Source organism: Megalobrama amblycephala, linkage group LG19 (assembly GCF_018812025.1).
Source record: "Megalobrama amblycephala isolate DHTTF-2021 linkage group LG19, ASM1881202v1, whole genome shotgun sequence".
Classification (NCBI taxonomy): Eukaryota; Metazoa; Chordata; class Actinopteri; order Cypriniformes; family Xenocyprididae; genus Megalobrama; species Megalobrama amblycephala.
Genome location: NC_063062.1, coordinates 16,372,647 through 16,399,105, shown reverse-complemented (window position 1 = coordinate 16,399,105; position 26,459 = coordinate 16,372,647). Strand labels below are relative to the sequence as shown.

General features: G+C 36.1%; 1 protein-coding gene across 6 annotated transcripts in view; it reads left to right on the top strand.

The window, feature by feature from the left end:
* LOC125253970 (protein unc-13 homolog C) overlaps positions 1-26,459 on the top strand; it is a 244,034-nt gene that overhangs the window by 16,187 nt on the left and 201,388 nt on the right. For 3 of the 6 annotated variants that reach the window (XM_048168257.1, XM_048168260.1, XM_048168256.1), the window contains exons 3-8: positions 5,312-5,334; positions 6,571-6,620; positions 7,655-7,733; positions 9,472-9,477; positions 11,243-11,314; positions 25,645-25,864. In XM_048168257.1, the coding sequence (XP_048024214.1) occupies positions 5,312-5,334; positions 6,571-6,620; positions 7,655-7,733; positions 9,472-9,477; positions 11,243-11,314; positions 25,645-25,864 (450 nt within the window). The remainder of the gene's footprint in view (positions 1-5,311; positions 5,335-6,570; positions 6,621-7,654; positions 7,734-9,471; positions 9,478-11,242; positions 11,315-25,644; positions 25,865-26,459) is intronic. The other 3 variants (XM_048168258.1, XM_048168261.1, XM_048168259.1) reach the window with 2 other exon arrangements.

Sequence of the window (26,459 nt, the reverse complement as noted above, 5' to 3'; positions counted from 1 at the left end):
TATGGATTATCCCACTTATACTATAGTCATTTGCCAGCTTTGACAAGCTAAAGCTGTCATCAATGTTTGCAGTGCCAAATTTGACTGGAAGGGTTAAAATTAAGGTCATTTTCATCAGCTACCACTCGTTAGATTTAGCATTCTGTATGCTTTAAATCAGACACGGCGATAAAGTGCAGTAAGGTTACATTTATTTGACTGAATTATAAAATTGATTTGAATGGAGAGAGAAAGAGAGATGTGCATGTGAATTACCTGTGTCTCTTTACTAGCAATAAAGCTGTGAGTTTAATTACTTAAAAAACAGTGACTTTATAACCTCCCTGTGTGCCCAGCGCCATCTTCAGTCTCAGTGCGAGTGACGTGTGTGTGTGAGCTTGAATGAAAACAGTGCATTAATATAGAACGGCGATTAAACTGACTTGGAACAACTGAGCATTAAAGAGTTTTATTGCACAACTTCCAGCCAATCAGAATTAAGTATTCAGACAGACATTGATATAATTTTAAAATGATTTATTTGAATGTTTTCATGATTCTCTGTTGACAATGCCTGAAATGGGAATGCTAATTATTAGCGTTCTCCAGGTTTGTCCTCATTGATGAAAACTGTGCACAGAAATATTCTTCAGTTCAGTGGTGCTGGTGTTTAGCTCCTTGTTTTCACACAGCCAGTTTAATTCCTCAGCTCTCATTTTCTCCTCGACTAATTAAAGAGTGCTGATCAGAAATCATTTGCATAAAATGAGGAACTGTCATGGAGGGTCTCTGAGTGTCATGGCTGTTTTGGTTTAGTCTTCTTCAGGCTGCACATTTTAGGAGTCTTTTACAGTGCGGTCTCTTAGGATTTGTTCTTTCTGCCAAACCAATCTTCATTTAGTTCTTGCCTGAACTGCCTTCACATGCTAATTCCTCCTCCCAAGGGCGCTTGCTAACCAGGTCAGTGTTGTTGGGACTCTTATATGAGTCTTGTTTGGAGGCTAGCAGTGTGAGCCGGCAGTCCTCACTTCACTTGTTTATTATATCAATTTTATTTCTTCCGCTATGACCCATCGAGGTCAGCTAAATCTGTTTGTAAGCCAGCTCTGTTATCTTGTATGAAAGTAGTCTATCTGTATTCTGAATATTTTATTTAGATCACAACACTTACAGAGGACAGATTTAAAAACGTGGATATTTAAACACTTTTTGCCACTTGCAGATGTATGGTTTGTTTTTAGTCGATCTGTATTAGAAAAGGTCTCCTTTCCTCTCTGTGTTTAGGAATTAATATTTTAAGATTTCTTTAATTTCTTTATTAATTTCTTCAGACCCACAAAAATGTAGTTCTGCTCCAGATGTTCAGTGATTTTCATTTGCACTGCATTTCAGTAATTGAGGATTATGACTGTATTAGTTATATTCTTCATAGAGATGGACATGAAAGTCAAGAAAAATCTAATTTGACTCTGTTTACTTTATTTATACATGTAGCTCATCTTATTGTGAATGATTCATCGGCGCATGTTATTCGAATGTAAAAGTTTTTTTTTTTTTTCCATCAAAATGTAACAACTTTACCTAACTTATAAAATGCATAATTAAAGCGAGTTACAAATGACTATTCATAATATGTTAAGACAACATTAAATCAAAACTGACTATATTTTCTTGAATAAATGGTCTTGGTCTTGTGCTTGATTCATCAGTGCCTAAAGAAAAAATTAAAACTTCCAAAGGAAATTTTTTTTCATTATCTTTCGTCAGAAATGTAACGTTTCAGTATCTGAGACTTCTGTTTTACTGGGAAATATGTCATGTTATTTTAGTTATATCATTTAAATGGTGAATGGCAAGTCTTTAAAAGAAGATTTTCTACCTTTGTTTTCTGAAAGCCATTATTAATGAAAGTGATGCATATAGCCAGAGCTCAGTGGAAACAGACCATTGATCCAAATGAGTGAAAGAGGTTTTCTGTCACCTCTCTCACATAGCGATATGTTTTAGCCTCCTGAGAACCCCAGCCAAAATATTAATTTCATTTCATCTGTCACTGGCCAAGAAATCTAAAAGGAAATTTAATTAATCTGAGAAATCCCACAGTGCATAAATATTCTACAGACAGTGGACATCCAGTGTGCAATCTTTTGTTTAAGGGTGACTCTCATGAGACCTGTCAAGAATATTTCATATGTCGTAACAAGAACTTAATATTCTCTTAATTAGGGCCCAGGCACCAATGGTGCAAGGACCCTCTTGGAATTCCTCTGTTTTGTTAATATGTGATTTTTCATTTATTCCATTTTCAATCTGCAATGTGACATATTTCTGAGTGAAACAGTATATTCTGCTAGACAAAATGGGGGGTGTGACTTGTTTAATCTATCAGGAATTAATCATGAATCATGAAATGTTTTTGTTCCAGACCTAAATGTGAGTTTGATTGTTGTTGAAACAAAATAAAAATATATTATATTTAAATATAGACTCTATTTTTTAATTTAATATTATATGAAAACATGCCCAGGTCACATTTTACCCCAAAATCAAAAGACAAAAAATTAAGAGATATCTACATTTTTCTTTTGATTTTGGGGTACCTTGTGACTTGAGCATGTTGTAAGATTTATCATTAAATTAAAGAATTCTTAGTTTCATATCAACATATTTTTTTATTAAATATAAGACCCATAAACCTAATTAGTAGTTAATGTTCAGTGATGGGAATAACGGCGTTATAAATAAATGGCGTTACTTTTTTCAGTAACGAGCAATCAAATGAATGACTGTTTCCCCCGTTACAACACCGTTACCGTTACTGACAATAAAATGCGGCATTACTTTAATTGAGCTCAATGAAGCAGTTTTCATCAGAGTAGGCTCTCTCTCAGCCATAGGACTGGCAAAGTTTTTTCTCTTGTGTGTGTGTTGGGGTGGGACACATGTAAACTGATGATGATTGGTGTGTGACTAGAGATGATAGACCTGCAAAGCGTTTTGTTGTAAAGAAATAGTACAGGTTAGTCATACATAAATACAATTTCAAACTGATAGTAATGTACAATGCTCTGTGTGTGTGTCTGTGTCAGAGCATGCGTGGAGCATGAGTGGAGTTGCTCAAAGTGCAAGCTCAAACCAGAATACCCTTTGTGACATGCTGGATCGAAAATATGTGAAATAGGTTTTTTTCTAGTCGACTAGTAGTTGTTCATTTAAGCCATTAGTTTACTAATCACATTTATAGTAATTTAATTTCTTAAATACCGGGGAGAATAAACCATAATAATGAGCGTTTACGTAATATAGGCTATATAGCACTCAAGCGCATGCATAAAGCTTGCCATAAAGAACCGGAAAAAGTAATAATTATGAATGTGACAAAAACACCAAGGAGACATTTTAATTGTTTATTAATAAAGTTTCAGTGTCGGCTACAGTTGACATTGCTGACTCTCATCATCTCGTGGACACGCCTAGAGAGAGAATGCACATTTCATTCGAATCACATAATCAGAGAGTAGCCTATTTCTTTTCGTTTTGGAATTATTTAGTTTAAAAGTAGACATTTCAAGCTTTCTGTATATTTCTCATGTCTGTGAGGCAAGTAGCCTATACGCTGAGTTTTGGTTCATTTAGCCTGTAAGACGCGCTCCAGTTCATGTGCAAGTGATCGCGTTGGCGCCTCCATGCCATGATTATTTTGTCTGCTGTATTTGCTTCTTATTTATTAAATCTAGGCAATTGGTTGATGAAACATTGATTAAAATTAAGATAACATTTTTACAAAACAAAATTCACTTTAAAGAAAGGCTTTCTACAAAACAAAACTTAATGAAGTGGTCAGAATCATGTCTGACCCACTCCATGTCTCCTGATATATTGCGCATCTTATGATGTATCCTATCTTACTCATGCTGTTCACTTTTCATAATCAAATAGATGAAATTAAAAAATAACATTATAATAGGCCTATTTAAACATAAGTATGAAACTAAATACGTTTTCTTTAATGGCTACCAACACGTATAGAATAGTACAGAGAAATTTCACGTCAAGGGCGAATCATGAGTCGAGTCGGATCAAGCATATTTTATTTTTACTTATTTGTTGGCCAGTTGTGGTCTGTGCAATAAATATTAAAAGTTCTAAATCATCTATTGTGTTTTATTGTTCCACTATAGTAATGATAATATTTACAATAATATCACACTCTCACATTGTCCCACAGCAACATTAAAATAGTGTAAATTAGTGTACAATGTTTTATAATAATATTTAGTGTCAATTTCATTCATTTAACATATTATATATGGGGGCATCCAAGTTATTTGACTTTTTTTTTTTTAAAGTAATGCAATAGTTACTTTCCCTGGTAATTAGTTACTTTTTAATGATGTAATTCAGTTACTAACTCAGTAACTATTTGTGAGAAGTAACTAGTAACTATAGTTACTTTTTTTAAAGCAACGTGCCTAACACTGTTAATGTTGGATGATTTGTTGCTATAAAATCGATTTGGAATGAGCAGGCCACTAAAACGCCCAAATATATACTGGTTGGCCCTCAGTTTAGTGTTTTTCTGACACTGAAGGATTGTCTGAGCACTACAAAAGGGACAAGTAACGCTCCACAAGCCCAACAGGAAAGATCTGATCAATACTCCGTTGCCCATGCTCGTCTTCACTCTATTAACCAGCTAGATTTAAGCTTCAAGGCTGTTCTTTAGGCTTCTACGTGCGTTTATTGACCTCTGACGTCTCTGAAGCCTCACTTTTATCGTTCATGGTCCAGTGAGCTGTGAAGCTATCGCACTAAAGCTGAACTAATCATCGCCATTACATTTAAACACTTGAGCGACATTAAAGCGTCTGAGGTGAACTTTGAGGGAGAATGAGACAGATTAAAGGAAGGGAAGGAGTTATCTAATGTAATATGAGAAATCAGGGTCAGTAATGGTCATCAGTGTAACCTCATCTCTGAGGTTTGAATCTGCCCATAATTTGGCAGAAATTGTGTTTGGATATTGATTGTCTGAAAGTGTATTTAAATAAACATGAGCGGTTTCTCTGTTCTGGGCACCACAGGCTTTTACAGCAATATATGGCCAGTGTAGTATGAGAGAAACATGATATATTGGCTCAAGGTTGTGTGTGTGTGTGTGTATCAGGGATTACTCTGACTGAGATATCGTAAATGAGCTGTGCTGGCACTATTTGTTTGGCTCCATTAGGCACAAGTCATTATAAGTGTGTGCAGTTATTTATAGATAAAGATGTCGATATGTGCTGTTATTTCTAATATTCCTCTCTGTCTTTCTGCTTCTCTTCTGCAGACAGCACTGCTCTGGACACGGAGGTCTTCTTGTGTTTTCTTTTCTTATATAATTTTTCACCCATTTCTGTGTGTGTTTGTTCATCTTTGAATGTACATAGAATATGCTGCATGTTTTTCCACTGTTCTCTGTATAATTGCTTGGTGGTGATGTTAATAAGCAGTATACAAAGAGACAGATAGATAGAAAGACAGATAGATGGGTAAATGGCTAGACAGGATTGATAGATATACAGCATGGGCGTTTCCTCCAAGGAGGCAAGAGAGGCTGTGTCTCCTCAAAAAATTGAATAAGAAAATAATCAATATTACAGAAAATCAGCAAGTATTACAAAATATGACATAAAAATTGCATAAATCACTAGTTTATTCACAGTAACACTATTTAACAGCGACACCAGCAGGTAAAGTTACAGCAAATGACTAGTAAAAATGCTTAAAAACAATGAACTTGATGAGATTTATACTTGGTTTTAATAAATAGAACGTTAAAGGGTTAGTTCACCCAAAAATGAAAATTCTGTCATTAATTACTCACCCTCATGTCGTTCCACACCCATCTTCGGAACACAAATTAAGATATTTTTGATGAAATCCAATGGCTTAGTGAGGCCTGCATTACCAGCAAGAAAATTAACACTTTCAATGCCCAGAAAGCTACTAAATACATATTTAAACATGAAGCTTAGAAGCTTTATGAATCTTTTATTTTAAATCAGTGGTTCGGAGCGTGTATCAAACTGCCAAAGTCACGAATCTGTATCAAACTGGCCCACTGAGCCATTGGATTTCATCAAAAATATCTTAATTTGTGTTCCGAAGATGAATGAAGGTCTTACAGGTGTGGAACGACATGAGGGTGAGTAATTAATGACAGAATTTTTACTTTTTGGTGAACTAACCCCTCAATTACATTGTTCAAGTAAAAATACAAAATAGAATTGATAGATTTTTTTAATGTAATGTAAAGTAATGCTTATTTAACCAGGAAAATGTGACATTAAGTATATATATAACTGGGACATGAATTTACGTTTGAATAGACAGACAGCTAGACGATGAATAGGTAGATCTGTACTTTCTGATCTCATTTTTTCTAATGTATTTTGTCTGTATATTTACACGTTTGTCACTGTTTGTCTGTTTCTTTGTTGTGACCATTTGTTTATTTACTGTACAGGTAAATGATACAGTATACAGTAAGTACAGTGTCTTATTGATCTGCGTAAGTCATCAGCAGGCTGTTTTCTTGTTTGACAGGGTCGTGCCAATATCCTGGACCCAGCCAAACTGGGGCTCACCGGCGGAGGGTGAGTACAGACATTCTCAACAGCAAACACACAGGGGAAATAAAGAGAGCTGATCTGTACACCATTATACACAGGAGTATGTGTCTAGAGTTACACTCTTACAGGTGTTATATAAATGTATATGTGTGTGTGTGTGAGTTTTGGTGCCTCAGACTCTCGAGCCATTGGGTCTCCTCGTCTTCCATTTATCACTGACACACACACACATACTCGCTGATATTATTTTTCTCTGTTAGACCGCAGGCAGAAGAGCAAGAATGTGCATGGAATGTTATTTGTGGATTTTCTTGGGACCTGATCTAGTGTTAATTGTTTGCAATGGTATGTCTCCAGGTTAATGAATGTAGTGGGAATGAATTTCATTTTTGGTAATGAGCTGTCAAAAATAAATAAATATTCCCTACACTGTTGGCATTTATGCTTATTAAAGGCCGTTCTCATTAAGCGTTGATGATGTCACTGTCTTCCTAACAAAGACAAACGCGTTTCTTTGGGCTCTGCATGAATGAAAAAGACCTGTTTGTTTATAGACGTGCAGCACGAGAACATACTGACTTAATCTAAACTCTCATATTGAGTATGTTTGTATTTTTGAAATATAGACATGAGTTATTCTCCAGATCTATTTCGCCTATGTTCATACAATACAAGCGTACTACAATTGAATCCATTAAATACCTTTTTTTTAATCTGATCAAATAATTAGTGAAGAGGATGATGTTTAAAATCGACTTCATCTAACTAGAAATGAATAATCAAGTTAAGCATATTGCATTGTGGAATACAGTACCTAGAGTACAGTAGTGCTGTGGTTGTACAGCCCATTTTGACCAAGTATTCTACGGATGTATAGAATGGGTTTGTGTGAGACAAGAGCAATTATGATGGACTTCCTGTTCCTCCCACCCCCTCTGCCCATCCCATGTTATTTGCCAGCGCTGTAAATCAGCCTACTGCTTTTTATCCGGGTAATGTTTCATAGCGTACAGCATGATTATGGTATTAATAGACTCTAAATCTGCCTCCATCCCCAGGGTTGGCAGTATACTTTATGGCATTGACAGCATGCCAGATTTACGTCGCAAGAGGACCATGCCTATTGTCCGAGACCTGGTGAGTAATCATGCCCAGCACGGTTATGTTTGACTGATGGCGCTTTAGAAGACTGTATTAGCCAATCAGACCCACTGTGCACATGGTCACTAGTCTGAATTTACAATCCAGCACTGTCAGCAGGGCACATGCAAGATAGAGGCGCACACGTGTTTATGTTTTGATGCTATTTTAAGAGTTTTACGCTCCACCAGAGTAAAAGTAGGTCACTCACCTGGTGTTCTCCACAATATCTGCAGTTCAAATCATCTGTCTTGTCTTTAAATGTGTAGTGCTCATATATTGATAATGAAGTGCTATTTAATTTATGAGACTCTAGATGGTGAATGATTGATCCACAGCATCTATGTAGTATGTTGTATGTTTCTGTTCATATTTTTTGCATTTGTTAACGTTTCAAATGATTTCTTTTTTTCTTGTTTGAGCTCTTGCAGTCCGTCTACATGTCTTTGTCTCCATTTTCTTCTTCTTGATTTTTGTTAGAGCAAATTTTCTTAACCGATTCTTACATTGAGTTTTGTGCAAATGTTCAGCTTCTGAAGGACAAATGTTGATGCTGTATCTGTCCATATTTTGCATGAAATTAAAAACCAACCCTATTTTGGTAAGTACGGGTCATTGTTCAGTTTGTTCTTTTGGTTTTTTGGCGTGTCCTGTGGTCCATTCCCACTTGGGCCCATATTGATTATGGGTGATATTTTTCCGTGAGTTGTCAGATTTCCCTCCAAAATGGTTGTTTTCAGTCAAGTGACAGCAGAAGCATTCGAAACCGAAATGTTGACAACTCTACCCAAAAATATAACTGAGGACTTCATTGACTTCTGATTTAACTGTGTGCCTTTTTAAATCCATGTAAAAGTGATGTGCGCCTCTAAGCCTTTTACAGCGTGGATGAAGTCAGTGCTGTACCGGGTCCGATCTGGTCTATCCCATCATGCCTCTGTCCTCTGTTTCTGTCCCCTTGTTGGCTGTGTGATTGCTTCAGGGCAACGACAGTCGGTCACGTGACCTCTGAGAAAAATTCAGATCTCCAAAATTCAGGCTCACGCATACAAATCCATTGCCTGCAGCAACCCTCAGCAATTCAAGTGCATGTTGAGACTTACATCAACACTTGACGTTCATGTAGAGGTCAAATCTACCCTATTTTCCTATGCAGCCCTGCTTTTAGGGGCCGTTAGCAGCCCGCTTGGTCTTTACCACCATCAGGTTCAGGGACAGATGGTAAAGACGAGTCCAGTATGGTCCGCTGTCCATGCCTGCCGATCTCAATATGGCTAATCGTGGCTTCTTGACTTTTGACCGGCTCTGTAGTGTCCCATTTCCCCAACATTGGCTCTTTCTTTCTCTCTTTCTCTGTCCTGAACTCTTTGGATCGTGTTGAGCTGGCTTTAACACATGCTGTCTGGTCTTGTCTGTTTGTAGCAGTAATGGCAAAAATACTTGCGGACAGTAGGATTATGTCAGGGCACCTTTCAGTATCTTTACCAAACAATTGCACAGCAAATGCATGAGTGAACTGTAAATTTCTACTGCATGCCAGAGGTGAGTTATTTAAGGATTGAGCCTCACCTCTGCAGCTTTCTCTCTGCGCTTTAGACAGACTCTCGATCTGATTTTCTGCATGACGGCAGGTATGACGTAAAGAGATGTGCTTACTGTATGTAAACGACAGCTTACCTTCACTAAATGTCTAATTTTGTGTTATCTTGCTTTTCCCTGCATCTGGACACTCTAGGCTTTGGTAAGTCTCTTGCATTTTTAATGACATTTAATGAATGCATGTCTGAATCCAGTATTTTTCTGCTTAGATTCATCACTATTGCACTAAATATGTTTAAAGTCCACTTAAATTTGGTCTAGCTCATTAGAACAAATTAGGGTGTTATTGGGCAATTTTTTTATTAAAAGTAATTAAATGATTAAAAGGGATTTAAGGGAATAACGGAAAAGAAATAAGAAAGGTAAAAGTTCCAGGTCTATTGTAGTTAAGTAATCAATTTGAACTATTAGCAAAACGTTTCTTGTCTCGTCAGAGTCATTTTTGAATTACATTAATCGTATCATATTATTCACATAATTGAATGGTTTCCAATTAAAATGGCAAAATTTCATAAAAATGTTGAGTAGTTTGCATCACTGGATATTACTGTCTCTCGCTGAATATTTAAATCATAAAACAGTCGTCAAATATTAAATGTTTAGCTACTTACTTGCCATGTACTCTTTCACTTCTACAAAGAAAGCATTGCATTGGAATTCACACTCGTCTTCTGTGAACAGTAAGCCCCGTCTTCTTTGATGTGATTGGCCAGCTCACTCATTTTGACAGTGATGACCGCTGTAAGACCGACAAGGCAGATCAGCCTAAAAATGTAACTTTTAAAACGTTTTTTCATGCTAACAACAAACAGAGCTGTGCATAATGGAATATAGCAGAGCAGCATCAATAATATCAAATATTGGGGGGACAATTTGGCCATTTCTAATTGGGGGAGAATTGTTCCCCAAAATGTCTATGGTGGTTACGGCCCTGTTAGGTGGTGCCTTTTAAAATGCCTTTTCCATCCATCCATCCATCCATCCATCCATCCATCCATCCATCCATCCATCCATCCATCTTTTTCTATTTTATGTTTTTACATTTATTTATTTATATTTTATTTGATGTATTTTTCTATTTTATTATATTGATTTTTTTGTTATTTATTCATATTTGTTTGTATTTTTCAACATTCAGAATTGAGCTTTCTCTATTTGATTTAAAAATGAAGAATGTTTCAGAATATGCATAATCCTATTAAGAGTCCATGAAAGAAAATGACTGCTCTGTTCTAAATCCCAGTGAGCTGTCTACCTAGACAGCATTTTTAAGCATCATGTGCACACACTATGTGTCAAGGCTTGATAGGCGTGAAGACTTTGATAATATTTTGTTATTGTCATATTCTAAGGCAACATTGCATATATCCCATACAATCCCAGAAATGTATAGCAGTACGCTCATAGAAAAAAACATTCCATCCTGTTAAAATGGGCTATTTTACCTAATATTTGTGTATGTTGCTTTATGTAGATAGCAGTAGTTGTCATTTATTTGCACTCATGAGATGTGAGCAATGAACACTTAGTCTGTCTGTCTGTTTTGTTATTGGGAAAGTAATTTCTGCCTCCTGAAATCTCTTAAAATCACACTAGGCCTAATGAAATGAAAGCTTATTATACAGAGCAGAACACAGCCTACATGTTCATATAGTTCTTCTATTGAATCTAAAATAAAAAGCTTTCTGAGCGGTGCATTCTGTAGTGGTGTAACAGGTGAATATCTGCTTGAAGGTGAAAGTGGTTTCCCAGTCTGAGTAATCAGGTTTTGTCTTCAACCCACATGATAACATTCAGCCTAACACAACAGATTTTTACCCTGTAGCATTTGCTCAGTTCCTGAGCATTGTCTTTGTCACTCTCCTTCACTCTGGCTCTTTCTCAGTATTTCCTTTTTTCCCTTTCAGACATTGGCTGCTCGAAAGGCAGGCATTGCGTTTGGGCTCGTGAACAGAACAACTCTAAACAACGAGGAGCTGGTGAGTTTTAAACACAGATGTGCACAGCACACGCACAGCGGTTTCACCATACAGACTCATTTATAAATAAATCTGCAAGAAGCTAGTCAGCGTCTAATGAGGAGCGATCATGTGGCACTAATGTAACGCTCATGCATAAAGTCACGACTAATACACACGCACGTCTGCGAACACACATCAGACCCAGAGGCAAGGACAAATATACAAGACAAAAAATGACTATTTAAAATCTCTAATGATATTCTTGACTATTTGACCATTGTCACAAAATAAACCCTGACAGTGAGATAAGGACCCCGATGCAAAACAAACACTCAACTAATATTTAATTATTTTGTAAGTAGGTTGTGACTTAATACACTGCTGCTTACAAAGTACAAAAATAAGACGATCTTGATTTACACTACTACTCAAACTTTTGGGGTTATTAAGATTTTTTTTAATACTTTCGAAAGATGTTTCTTTTGCTCAGTATTCAGTAAAAACAGTAATATTGTGAAATATTGTTAACATTTTAAATAACTATTTTCTCTTTGAATATATTTTAAAATGTAATTTATTCCTGTGATGTCAAAGCTGAATTTTCAGCATCATTACATACAGTTTTCAGTGTCACATGATCCTTCAGGAATCATTCTGAGATGCTGATTTGCTGCTCAAGAAATATTTTTATTGTTATCAATGTTCAAATAATACGCTGCTTCATATTTCTGTGGAAACCCTGATGCATTTTTACAGTTTTCTCTCTGATGAATAGAACGCTTAGAAAAAGGCATTTTTTCAGTCTTGAAGAGAGTGTGGCTGTGATGAGGATGTTTCTGTCTGTATTTAAAGCATTAAGATTATTTGGGTGTTGATCGATGATTCTAGTTTTAATTGCATTTTCATTCTTTAGTTTGACGGAGGGGCTAAAAACCTGAGAGAGGAAAGAACGTCTTAATCAATAAAATAGGAATTACTCTTCTTTTTATCCAGACCTTCTTCCCTCCCATTAATAGATCCTCTGAATAAACAGCCCAGAATGGCACGGGCTGATGTGATGTTTAGCACTCTGTTGTGACTCCGAGATGCAGGAATTTACTTGAAAAAACCTGACTGTATTTCAGCTGGAAAGTATATAATTTTAATTATAACATGATGTGCGTTCAGGCACAGACTGAACAAGCTGGGTAATGTCCTATTTCTTTCTCTCTGTTTTTATCTACCAACAAAGATAAGAACCTTTTTTTTGACAACAAAATTACATGAATGTGCATTAGGTGTGTAATTGATGATGCATCTGTGCATTAAAATGTCTTTGTTAAAGAGTTATAAGCCATAAACCAGTCCACCCAGCTTTGAGGTGAATTACAACATTACAAACTTTTACTTTTAACATTTTTTTGGAAATCAGACAAAAGACTGTGAACTTAATGGCTTCATGAGGGAACTGCAAATGAATTAGGGCCAGATTTACTAACAGTTTGCGCCAGCGCAAACCCTCTTTTGGCATCAAAAAACTACTGTAGGGATTTACTAAAGACGCGCAGTGCAAAATTAGCGCTGAAAAGGCGTGGACTGAGTTGTTTTTGCGGCTGACCTTATTGCATATGCATTAGTAGGACTTTCCATTTCAGATCAGACCCGGATTGGCTAATCGGGAGCATTCCCTGTGCGCCAGTCTATTTTTTTTGGCCGCAAGGGCCGGTGTTGTCATGGCACTGGGTTGAAATATGGATGTTCTAGAAACTGTCGACACGGCCAAATGTACTAAAGTTGAGTACCTTTTTCCTTAAAACCAGTCAATGGCAGATTTAGGCGACATGAGTAACGGCCCAGGGCGGAAACTTGAGGAAAAAAAAAAAAAATGAATGCGCGATCAGGTTTTTACCGCTCATTTGCACGTAACAGTAAAAGACTGTAAAAATGCTGCAGTGAAAAACATTTAATGTAATTTTACGGTAAAATACCGTTAAATTCACAGTTTTTGGAAGTGAAAATAACAATTCATTGTAAAATTTACAGTGAAAAACCGTAAATTGACATTCCCACAATTCCCTGCGTGACACTTCACATTTGATATATTTTCGTTGAAATAACTTCTTAGTTTTTCTCATTTTTTTCTAATCAGTTATGTACATTAGGGTTTTATGTTACACCTAATGTTGTTAAATTAATGTTTATTGCATTTTTAAAATGTCATGTGTGTTACCATGATGGTGTTTAGTGTGTGTGTGAATGACACTGTGTGCACCTTCTATATGTTAGTGCTGTCCTTCTCAGCTTGTGGAAAAGCTGCTTGTGATGAACTTTGATTCATCATGTGACTCTCATCACCACTGTGTTTGGTGATTGTCAGTGTATTATAAAGGTGCAAAACAGATATTAGTACTTCATTAGGTTGGTAAATTAACATTAATATCAGTTAATGAAATGTTATTTTACCGTAAATTTAACAGATTTTTTTTTTTTTACGTTGCTACCGTATTTTTTACGGTAAAGTTCTGGCAACCACAGCTGCTGGTTTTTTACCGTAAATTTTACTGGGATTTTTTTTACAGTGCATACACTGCGTTCCAAATTATTATGCAAGAGACAAATCAGTAAGATTTCTGTACAATAAACATTCAGATTTTAGTTTTTCTAAGAAAATGTTTGTTCGTTTATTTATCCATGTCTTTTTAGATAACTGTTATCAATCTCAGACAAAATAATTTGCCAGGTCTATGGAAACCCTACTTAGAGGTTGTTCCACATTATTAAGCAAGTCACAGTTCTCATGCAATATGGGGAGGAAGAAAGATCTTTCTGAAGATGAAAAGCATGAAATGGTGCAATGTTGTGCAAAAGGCATGAAAACAACTAATATTGTGTGAAACTGAATGGAGATTATCGAATTATCATAAGATTTGTGAGTGATTTAGAGCACAGCAGAACTCGGTCAGATAAAGGCTTATTAATGAAAGTTCCTGTCAAAAAATGTAATTGTATTAAAAGGGCAGCTATAAAAAAAGCCAGTGTTGAGCAGCAAACAGGTATTTGAAGCTGCTGGTGTCTCTGGAGTCTCAAGAAGCTCTCCATGCAGGCTGGCAGTTGTGCGTAAAGATGCATTTCAGCCACTCCAAACCAAACCTCACAAAGAGAAACATTCACAGTGGGTTTAGAAATACATGAAGACTCATTTTTAAATAGTTTTATTCACTGACTAATGCCGTACTACATTGGATGGTCTAAATGGATGGATTTCTGGATGGTTGGTGAATGGCCACCACGTTCCAACAAGACTGTGACGTCAGCAAGGAGCTGGTGGGTGATTATTTGGGCTGGAATACTAGGAAGTGAGATGGAGGGTATTAAAATTACTTTTGCAAGATATGTGGAGCTCATAACTGGCCATTTTCAGCCATGATATAAAAAGGAGGATAGTGCATAGTACAATGCACTATTTGTACAATGCACTATGCACTATCCCATGCTGAAAAAAAACACCACAGCAATAAAACTGTTTGAAAATGTATTTCTACACCCACTGTTAATGTTTCTCTTTGTTAGGTTTGGTTAGTGGTGTCTAAAATGCATCTTTACGCACAACTGCCAGCCTGCATGGTGAGGCTCTCAAGACTCCAGAGGCACCAGCAGCTTCAAATACCTGTTTGCTGCTCAACACTGGCTTTTTTATAGCTGCCCTTTTAATACAATTAATTTTTTTGATAGTAACTTTAATTAATAAGCCTTTATCTGACCGAGTTCTGATGTCCTCTAAATCACTCACAAATCTTATGATAATTTGATAATCTCTATTCAGTTTCACACAATATTAGTTGTTTTCATGCCTTTTGCACAACATTGCACCATTTCATGCTTTTCATCTTCAGAAAGATCTTTCTTCCTCCCTATATTGCATGAGAACTGTGACTTGCTTAATAATGTAGAACAACCTCTAAGTAGGGTTTCCATAGATCTGGCAAATTATTTTGTCTGAGATTGATACCAGTTATCTAAAAAGACATGGATAAATAAACAAACAAACATTTTTATTTTTTAACTTAGAAAAACTAAAATCTGAATGTTTATTGTACTGAAATCTTACTTATTATGTCAATTGCATAATAATTTGGAACGCAGTGTATATGCAGCTATTTCTCATATCGTAATAATAGTAGACAAATAATATCACTTATGTTATGTAATGTCATTGTGTTTGTTCATTCATAGAAAGGTTTGTCTATGAATTAATGGAGAGAAGTCTTTTTATGGGCATTATGTGTCTGTCTTTCCTATGGCCTGTGTTGTTGCATGTGGTCACCTTTCTGTGGCATCTCTTTGATGTCAAGAATAATGTCACCAGTTTTCCTGGCTAGTGTTGGCAGGGGGAATAAAAGTTGAGAATGATCTGTGGGAGACCAGACTTGGAACTTGCTTATTACATTCTTGAGGGGGATTATTACGATTCCCAGATTATAACAAATAATGGTGTGTCCGAACTCAGTCACTACATACCACAATAACAGACCTCAAGGATCTTTCAATGATTTGATTGCACTAACCTGGCAAACTTTAGCAAATTCAGCCCAAAAAATGTGGATGTGACTAGATTCTACCTTGATTTTGGTACGCACCCCAATTTGGAAACTGAAACTCAATGGAGCCTTTTGTTCATTTTTGCACATCATTGCGGCATGAGTTGAAGGCTGCGTTAGCGAGTGATCAATAGACAGGTCAAATTTGGGCTTCAGCGGGCCAGTCCAGTCGACCTAAATCCAACACTAGCAGTTCTCTGAAGAATAGCAACACTGCAATCACTCTTTTAGATGCACCCATTTCCAAACAGCCTTCGACGGGTCTCAGAGAATTAAAGAGAAGGAAGGTCAGATGTAGAGAGCAGAGGTTGGAGCTAGCTGGCAGATTACTAAGACTGAACAGATGTCCGAGGCTTTTTAAATGTATTAAATATGCCAAGAGTGAGAACAAAGTAAAAAGACAAGAGAGAGAAAGAAACATGAAGTGAGGGGGCTGAGGGAGAAATTATAAAAGAAACACAATCCCTTAGAGAAAAGTGTGCTGAAAACAGCTCGTACGTCCATATGCTTAAGAAGACACCGGAAAACAAGGACAGAAACTGTTATATCACTGGAACTCTCCTCAACATTCACGGCAAGAAGGAGAAAAATCAACAGAGAGTGTTTGGATTCGGTCTATGACATTATTCAACGAAACACCTCCTTCACCTTTCCCCTGAGATCCATTTATAATTTTTAGTCAAGGCATTTGCTCTTCTGTTGTGCCAAAAACATTTATAATTTAGTTTTACATGACCAGCATTCTTTATTGTCTTTGACTCTTTTTGATGATATGTTCTATGTAAATGACCTCTTTGCATGTGAAATTATTTTGGACCATGGACTGTGCATATGAGTTGCCCGTCGGATTTGGGATTTTAATTAATACTAAATTGTAAACAAAAATTTATATATTCAAAATGTTAAAATATATTATATGCTCCAGTTTCTTGCTATATAGCAAACCATGCCGCTTTGCATTGTTTACATTGTATGAAGAGGTCAATCTAATGTTTATATTAACTAATATAATATATTTTCACTATATAAACGTCTACTCTACACATGCATTTGCATGTGTATGAATCAAAGTGAATGGAATGTAAAGTGTAGCATGAGCTTTGACGCACGTTACCACATTTTACTGTCGTTGGTTCTGCTGCTTTGGAATAATATTATCTAAAAAGGATTTTTTTTTTTTTTTGTGGCTTGTTTTCAATAAATGGTCTTCTGGAGGAGGTTACAAACTCTTATTTCAAATATGATTTCTCATTATATGAAGCCTAAAAATAACTAACTCTGCTTGATAGTGTGATAACCTGTGTAGTTTTTTTATGTGAAGTGAATATATTTTAAAATGTAGATTATTCCTGTGATGCAAAGCTAAATATTTAGCATCATGATCTTCAGTGTCACATGATCCTTCAGAAATCATTCTAATATGCTGATTTGCTGCTCAATAAACATTTCTGATTATTGTTAATGTTGAAAACAGTCAAACATTCAAAAGAAGAGGATTTATTATTTAATATATTTAATGCGTCCTTGCTGAATAAGTGTTAATTTCTTACCAAAAAAAAATAAATACAAATAAATACAAATAAAAAATTACTGACCTCAATGGTTATGAACATGATCCATACAAGTGTCTCCAGATGCAGTGATCATGTGCCATCACAGCATTTCCAGCACTAGCTGTGGCCTCCAGCACAGAAACAGATCCGAACCAAAGACTTCACCGCAGTGGGTCTGAAAGCTGAGAGCTCCGGGTGTTGAGGACTCTTCCAAACATTTAATTGGCTGATATTTCTCAAAGTACGAGCAGAGAAATGAAGAGAGAGTTGCTTACTGTCTTCTAACAGTTAGGATTAGTTCATTCAAAAATTAAAATTGTCATTATTTATCCACCTTAAAGTCATTCCAAACATTCCAAAATAAAGGTTTTTATTGGCATTGACCATAACATCCATGGAAATGTTCCACTCCACAAAATGTTCTTTATACTGGAAAAGGTTCTTCAGATTATTAAAATGTTCTTTAAACAAAAAAAAAAAATGTTATTTTATTTAAGAACTGTTATTTAAAGGTTCTTTAGGGAACCAAAAATAGATCTTTTTTATATGGCATCGCTGCGAAACCCACCCCCTTATGGACCCTTTTTTTTTTTTTTTTTAAAGTGTGTATGCTGTTATTTTTTTTTTTTCTGTGGAACATAAAAGCAGTGGAGTATTTTCATTTTTGGGTGAACTGTCTGTTTAAGATACTGTGAGGCTTGTGGGTCAGCGGCTGTGTGTTTGACAGATGGCTTAATTCCTCCGCCCCTCATTTCTGCTGGAGTTTGTGACAGTGCTGACCGCTTTGTTCAGCGTGAGCGATTACTCAATGAATATTCCCTCTCTTTCTGGCTGATAGCCCAGTGTTTAATTCTGAGGGTAACTCATCTAGTTGCTCTGAAGTTGCTAGATTAAATTGGAAAGTCCTTTTCCATTTTTGCCAGCTGTTAATCCTCCTCATTTGCGTAACATTACCGCCGTTGGCCTGAAATCAGCTGTCAGTAAAGCAGGATTCGAGCACGTGATGGCCAGCAGCGATCAGACCTCGTGAATGCATCTCTGTTTAGTGCATTATGATGTCGATATAGTAAATGTAGTTAAATCCCAATGAAGAATTGTAGGGATGATTTCTGTGAGAATACATCACATATATGAGATAAAGAATCTGAGGGCCAGATTTACTAAATGGGGCAAATTAGCGTGAGAGCGCAATTCCACAAATGCGCAGATGGGAGTGGCAAGTTTTGTGCGTGATCTACTGTTGATGCGCAAGAGAACACAGACGCAGTCAAATCATTTACATATGATCAACTCAATCTAACAAGAGCAATGCAAATTAACGTTGGGACGCAATTAAACAGCTGATGCTCTCATCAGGTGCGGGTCGACAAAGGCGCAACTTGTTACATGTAATCTGACAAACACGTACACATATATAATATCGTTTGCCAAGCCATGTTGAACTATCATTTAAATACTCTCCTCCCATACATTTTGTGTTTGAAAGGAAAACTCCTACAAATGGATATGCAATAGTCCATGCCTTTTCAGCTCTAATTTTGCACTGCGTGTCTTTAGTAAACCCTTACAGTAGTTTTTTTTTTTAACGCCAAATGAGGGTTTGTGCTGTTAGTAAATCTGGCCCTAAGGCTCATATTATGAGAATTTTTTTTTTATGAGTGTCTATCCATCTCTCTATCTCTCTCTCTATCCACAGTATTTATATCTAAATGTAATATTTACAAATTTTATTTGCATATAAAATTTCCATCCATTTGGATTACACTGTTTTAACACAAACAAATGAACAGATCAAGGAAAACATCTTGAAGCACTACTTACTGAAACTAAAGGTTAGTAATCCCAGAAGGTGCTCTTTGTTTGGGATCAAAGTTGTATCTATAGAAAATAAAGAATCCAAGGCATATATATATGATATATCATCAACAAATCCAATTTCATACATTTTGACTTTGCTTGTTCCACAGCTAGTCTTACTTGAACCATGTTCATGCTTTTTAACTGAATAAATTTAAATTGTTTTCAAAATGAAGAAATTTTAGACAATTTAAATAAATGCATTTTGAAAATGATTATTTAAATAAAATCAAATACATCCAGATAGTTAAACTATGCCATGATTTTTTTATTGCAAAAATCTTACCTGTTTCTTACCAGTTTCATTTGCATGACTGACAAATATGCAAATTATTAGTTTGTTTGGTAACACTTTCTCAAGTCTCATTTGTTAACATTTGTTAATGTATTTACTAACAATGAGCAATACATTTGTTACAGTATTAACCTTTGTTAATGTTAGTTAATAAAAATCCAGCTATTCATTGTTTATTCATGTTAATTCACAGTGCATTAACTAATGTTAACAAATGCAACATCTGATTTTAATAAAAAATTTATTAGTAAATGTTGAAATTAACATTAACTAAGATTATTAAATGCTGAAGAAGTATTGTTCATTCTTAGTTCATATTAACTAAAGTAATGTTGACTAATGAAACCTTATTGTGAAGTGTTACCGTTTGTTTATGTTAAAACTGTGTAATCCAAATGGATGGAAAATTTATATACAAACCTGATTCCAAAAAAGTTGGGACACTGTACAAATTGTAAATAAAAACAGAAAGCAATGATGTGGAAGTTTCACATTTCAATATTTTATTCAGAATACAATATAGATGACATATCAAATGTATAAACTGAGAAAATGTATAATTTTAAGCGAAAAATAAGTTGATTTTAAATTTCATGGCATCAACACATCTCAAAAAAGTTGGGACAAGGCCATGTTTACCACTGTGTGGCATCCCCTCTTCTTTTTATAACAGTCTGCAAACGTCTGGGGACTGAGGAGACAAGTTGCTCAAGTTTAGGAATAGGAATGTTGTCCCATTCTTGTCTAATACAGGCTTCTAGTTGCTCAACTGTCTTAGGTCTTCTTTGTTGCATCTTCCTCTTTATAATACACCAAATGTTTTCTATGGGTGAAAGATCTGGACCGCAGGCTGGCCATTTCAGTACCCGGATCCTTCTTCTACGCAGCCATGATGTTGTAATTGATGCAGTATGTGTTCTGGCATTGTCATGTTGCAAAATGCAAGGTCTTCCCTGAAAGAGACGACGTCTAGATGTGAGCATATGTTGTTCTAGAAATTGGATATACCTTTCAGCATTGATGGTGCCTTTCCAGATGTGTAAGCTGCCCATGCCACATGATAACACCTTGGGTTGTCCTTGTCCTCTTTAGTCCGGATGACATGGCGTACAAGTTTTCCAAAAAGAACTTCAAATTTTGATTCGTCTGACCACAGAACAGTTTTCCGCCTTGCCATAGTCCATTTTAAATAAGCCTTGGCCCAGAGAAAACGCCTGCACTTCTGGATCGTGTTTAGATATGGCTTCTTTTTTGACCTATAGATTTTTAGCCGACAATGGCGAATGGCACGGTGGATTGTGTTCACCGACAATGTTTTCTGGAAGTATTCCTCAGCCTATGTTGTGATTTCCATTACAGTAGCATTCCTGTATGTGATGCAGTGCCGTCTAAGGGCCCGAAGATCACGGGCATCCAATATGGTTTTCCGGCCTTGACCCTTTCGCACAGACATTGTTCCAGATTCTCTGAATCTTTGGATGATGTTATGCACTGTAGATGATGATAACTTCAAACTCTTTGCAATTTTTCTCTGAGAAACACCTTTCTGATATTGCTCCACTATTTTTCGCCACAGCATTGGGGGAATTGGTGATCCTCTGCCCATCTTGACTTCTGAGAGACACTGCCACTCTGAGAGGCTCTTTTTATACCCAATCATGTTGCCAATTGACCTAATAAGTTGCAAGTTGGTCCTCCAGCTGTTCCTTATATGTACATTTAACTTTTCCGGCCTCTTATTGCTACCTGTCCCAACATTTTGGAATGTGTAGCTCTCATGAAATCCAAAATGAGACAATATTTGGCATGACATTTCAAAATGTCTCACTTTCAACATTTGATATGTTATCTATATTCTATTGTGAATAAAATATAAGTTTATGAGATTTGTAAATTATTGCATTCCTTTTTTATTCACAATTTGTACAGTGTCCCAACATTTTTGGAATCGGGTTTGTACAATTCTAAGATATAAATCTTACATTTAGGACTAAATTGTTTTTAAATATTATTCCTATAAAAAAACCCTACCTGTATACTTCTAAGGGTGTGAGACTGGTGGAAAATAGTCATGAAAAACTAAATTAAGGTGCATTAAACCTTGACTAACATCATAAGTGGACCTCATAAAAAAAAAAATTAATTAACCAAATGTATAATGTGACCTCTTTCAAGTGTTTCATGTAACTAAGACAACTGCCATTAATCATTCAGTGCAGTTTCTTTTGTGCATGCAGTCATTTTTGTACTTCATATTTGGTGCTGTTGCTGTTTTGTATAAAAATTTTCCCTCAGAGATCGGTGAAGGAAATTTCTCCCTTTATCTATTTTTAGGTTTACTTTGCTAATTAGCCTGATTTTTCGGTCTGCGGTACTTTTAATCTTATACGTTTTTTTTTTTTTTTTTTTTTTTTTAACATTTACACCATTTGGACGTGGCTGAAGTTCTTAGCAGCTCTTAACGTAATGACCCTGTGGGTGCAGAGCCGAAGACACATCAGCAAAAGTGCATCATGGGAAACAAGTAAACATCAGTTTAGAGCCCTGTGCATCACCAGCCCACCTCTCCTTCATTCTCGCTCTCTCTTTGTCTTTTCCAGCTGTAAAAGGACATCCTCATTGATTTTGCTCTTTCAAAATGATGCCTATGATTCTCTCCACCCCTTTTGCTTGTGAAGGCAAACTATTAACAAATAGTGTCTGTTGGGTAAATCACATGAAACCTGTCAAGAACATGACCTCAAAATCAAAAGAAAGAAAGATGGAGTATTTTGCTTACAGAAAATTAAGCTTATTTTCTTATTTTCTTTTTTTGCATTGTGATGTTTATTATTAGGGTCAATTTCATTGTGATTCTATATATATAGTTATATTTTTATATTTTCTGCTTTTTATTTTAATTTGAGCTAATGTTTTATTAATTTTGTTGTGTATCTTTGTCATTATTATTATTTTTATTATTATTTTTAAATGTCCGATAGTTATTCAGTTTTTTTCTGCAGTCCACATGAACCAGAAGTTGCAAATGCCATTCCAAAGGGGATGTACATTTTCAGATTTTGATTAAAGAGTATAAAGACAACGTTTCTTAAGTTTCTTGGATGAATTGTTTACCACAAGACTAGTAATGTGCTAGTAGTGACTAGTAGTGCACTAAAAAAGTAAATATAGGGTCGATTTTGATTTCATGACTTTAAGATAAGTAAATGAAAATGAGAAATGTTGCCTAGGCAACTAGTTGAAATTAAATAAGTTTGTTTTATTTTATTTCAATTAACGTTTATTTTATTTCAAGTAACAAAAATGTTTTTTATGATTTTAGTTGTAGTTAACTATAATATTATAATATTTTTTATTTATTTATTATTAATATTTCCTTCCACTATTCTCATTAATATAATGTGGAAAAATTCTGCTTTTAGAATTTTTGAATTCTAAAAGCAAATGCTTTAATGTAATGCATCATTGTATTTATGCTATATATTATATAAACATAATTGTTGTATTGTTGTATTGATAACTTTTAATTTGTAATTGTTGTATTCATAACAATTTAATTTAGTTAGGAAATGTGACATGTTCTTGACAGGTTTTGTGAGACTCACCTTTTTAGTCTGAGCAGGGACAGATTGAAAACACTGTGGGCTTCACATCTGCTCTGTAATTACTGAAATTAATATCAGCATGACATCGTTAAAAAATGATATAATGATTCTTCTGAACACCGGCTGAATGAGGTGTCTGTACTTTTAGGAGTGTTTTATAAGAGGAGTGGAGATCTTGAACTAGAGATCATGTAAATTAATCTAAATGTCTTCTATTAAGTCCTTGACTAATATTTTATGATGTTATGCATTTATGCATTAAATTTTCTTAGGGCTGGGTCATATATTGAATATTTGCAGTGATTTTGCTGGTGACAGGAATTGATAAAACTTGATGCACCTAATTCCCAACACAGCATTTTTTTTTATGTATTTATGTGTTTCATGAAAATATGTGTTTTTTTTATATATATTTAATATTGCTTAAATAATACATTTTTACTGTATTTTACTTTATACATTACAAATTTTCAGCTTATTTGGCTTTTTGGTTGAAATGTGTAATCTGCTTATCAGGGTTAACTAAAGCAAAAACCATAAAAAAAAAAAAAAGGTTTGCTACTTGAAATAAAATAAAATATATATACAATGGGTACGGAAAGTATTCAGACCCCCTTAAATTTTTCACTCTTCATTATATTGCAGCCATTTGCAGTTCATTTTTTTTCCTCATTAATGAACATTTATTAAAAAAGAAAAACTGAAATATCACATGGTCCTAAGTATTCAGACCCTTTACTCAGTATTTAGTAGAAGCACCCTTTTGATCTAATACAGCCATGAGTCTTTTTGGGAAAGATGCAACAAGTTTTTCACAACTGGATTTGGGGATCCTCTGCCATTCCTCCCTGCAGATCCTCTCCAGTTCTGTCAGGTTGGATGGTAAATGTTGGTGGACAGCCATTTTTAGGTTTCTCCAGAGATGCTCAATTGGGTTTAAGTCAGGGCTCTGGCTGGGCTATTCAAGAACAGTCACAGAGTTGTTGTGAAGCCACTCCTTCGTATTTTAGCTGTGTGCTTAGGGTCATTGTCTTGTTGGAAGGTAAACCTTCGGCCCAGTCTGAGGTCCTGAGCACTCTGGAGAAGGTTTTTATCCAGGATATCCCTGTACTTGGCCGCATTCATCTTTCCCTCGATTGCAACCAGTCGTCCTGTCCCTGCAGCTGAAAAACACCCCCCAGCATGATGCTGCCACCACCATGCTTCACTGTTGGGACTGTATTGGACAGGTGATGAGCAGTGCCTGGTTTTCTCCACACATACCGCTTAGAATTAAGGCCAAAAAGTTCTATCTTGGTCTCATCAGACCAGAGAATCTTATTTATCACCATCTTGGCAAACTCCATGCGGGCTTTCATGTGTCTTGCACTGAGGAGAGGCTTCCGTCGGGCCACTCTGCCATAAAGCCCCGACTGGTGGAGGGCTGCAGTGATGGTTGACTTTCTACAACTGGAGCTCAGCCACAGTGATCTTTGGGTTCTTCTTTACCTCTCTTACCAAGGCTCTTCTCCCCTGATAGCTCAGTTTGGCCGGACGGCCAGCTCTAGGAAGGGTTCTGGTCGTCCCAAACGTCTTCCATTTAAGGATTATGGAGGCCACTGTGCTCTTAGGAACATTAAGTGCAGCAGAATTTTTTTTGTAACCTTGGCCAGATCTGTGCCTTGCCACAATTCTGTCTCTGAGCTCTTCAGGCAGTTCCTTTGACCTCATGATTCTCATTTGCTCTGACATGCACTGTGAGCTGTAAGGTCTTATATAGACAGGTGTGTGGCTTTCCTAATCAAGTCCAATCAGTATAATCAAACACAGCTGGACTCAAATGAGGGTGTAGAAACATCTCAAGGGTGATCAGAAGAAATGGACAGCACTTGAGTTAAATATATGAGTGTCACAGCAAAGGGTCTGAATACTTAGGACCATGTGATATTTCAGTTTTTCTTTTTTAATAAATCTGCAAAAATGTCAACAATTCTGTGTTTTTCTGTCAACATGGGGTGCTGTGTGTACATTAATGAGGAAAAAAAAAATGAACTTAAATGATTTTAGCAAATGGCTGCAATATAACAAAGAGTGAAAAATTTAAGGGGGTCTGAATACTTTCCGTACCCACTGTAAATTCAACATATAACAAACAGTAATAAATCCAAAAAGTAAAAATATACAGTCTACTCGACCTATTGGTCACACGTCTTCACAGGTAAGAGTTTGGAACACAGCAAAAAGCGAAACTTCTTTGCATGAGCTTGTGTTTCCGGTGCCCAGCATTCGTATGTGTATGAATGGAGATCAATGGAAGTGTTTGTTCACACATTGTTCACACGTTTGTTCACAGCAATAGTGTGCATATGGAGTACTGTGATCATTGCAAATGCTCATTTTTCTTCTAAGACCTCCATTGATTTGAGAAATTGATTGTGTATCTTTGTTTCCTTTTACTGTAAACATTCTCTCTTTTTCTCAGAAACTGCATGTGCTCAGAAAGACTCTCCAAGCACTGATCTATCCCATCTCCTCCACGACACCCCATAATTTTGAAGTGTGGACAGCCACCGCACCCACCTACTGTCACGAGTGTGAGGGTCTGCTATGGGGCATAGCCCGGCAGGGCATGCGCTGCACCGAATGCGGAGTGAAATGCCACGAGAAATGCCAGGACCTCCTGAACGCAGACTGTCTCCAACGTGAGTCTATAATTCAAAATACAGCCCACTAGCGATGTGTCCAAAGCCAGATACTATGGGGGCATCTCAATCAGCTCCCTAGTTCAGTAATCAGGGCACTGATCAGGGAGTCTGCCATTTTAAGGGCTGTCTCAATTGCAAAATTGCACTGAAAAGTTCACTCCCTAAAAAGTCCCACAATACATCATGAGCATCAATGCTTGCTCTGTTCCCTTAATGGAAGTTCTGAAGCGTGAAATTTAAATCACTTGAGCCAACTCACCACACGATGACACGTGATAGATGTTTTTTAAAATACAAACCATTATTTAATTATATTTCAGCATAAACATGCATCGCTAGACAGGTAATGAACATAATCATAAAAAGATTTATAATTTATTTATGACTGACATGTTGCACGTATACGTAACAAGCAAAGTATTTATCATAATGTACTCTAAAAAACATTAAAAAATAATGTCAGAAAGATATCAGTTCTGCTGTTGTTCATAAATACCATTAGTGATGTTGTACAATGAGAACAATGTCATGTCGTGGAAAATAGAGTCACAGAGTTAATATTTTTCTTACAAAAACACATCCCTTCGCTTCA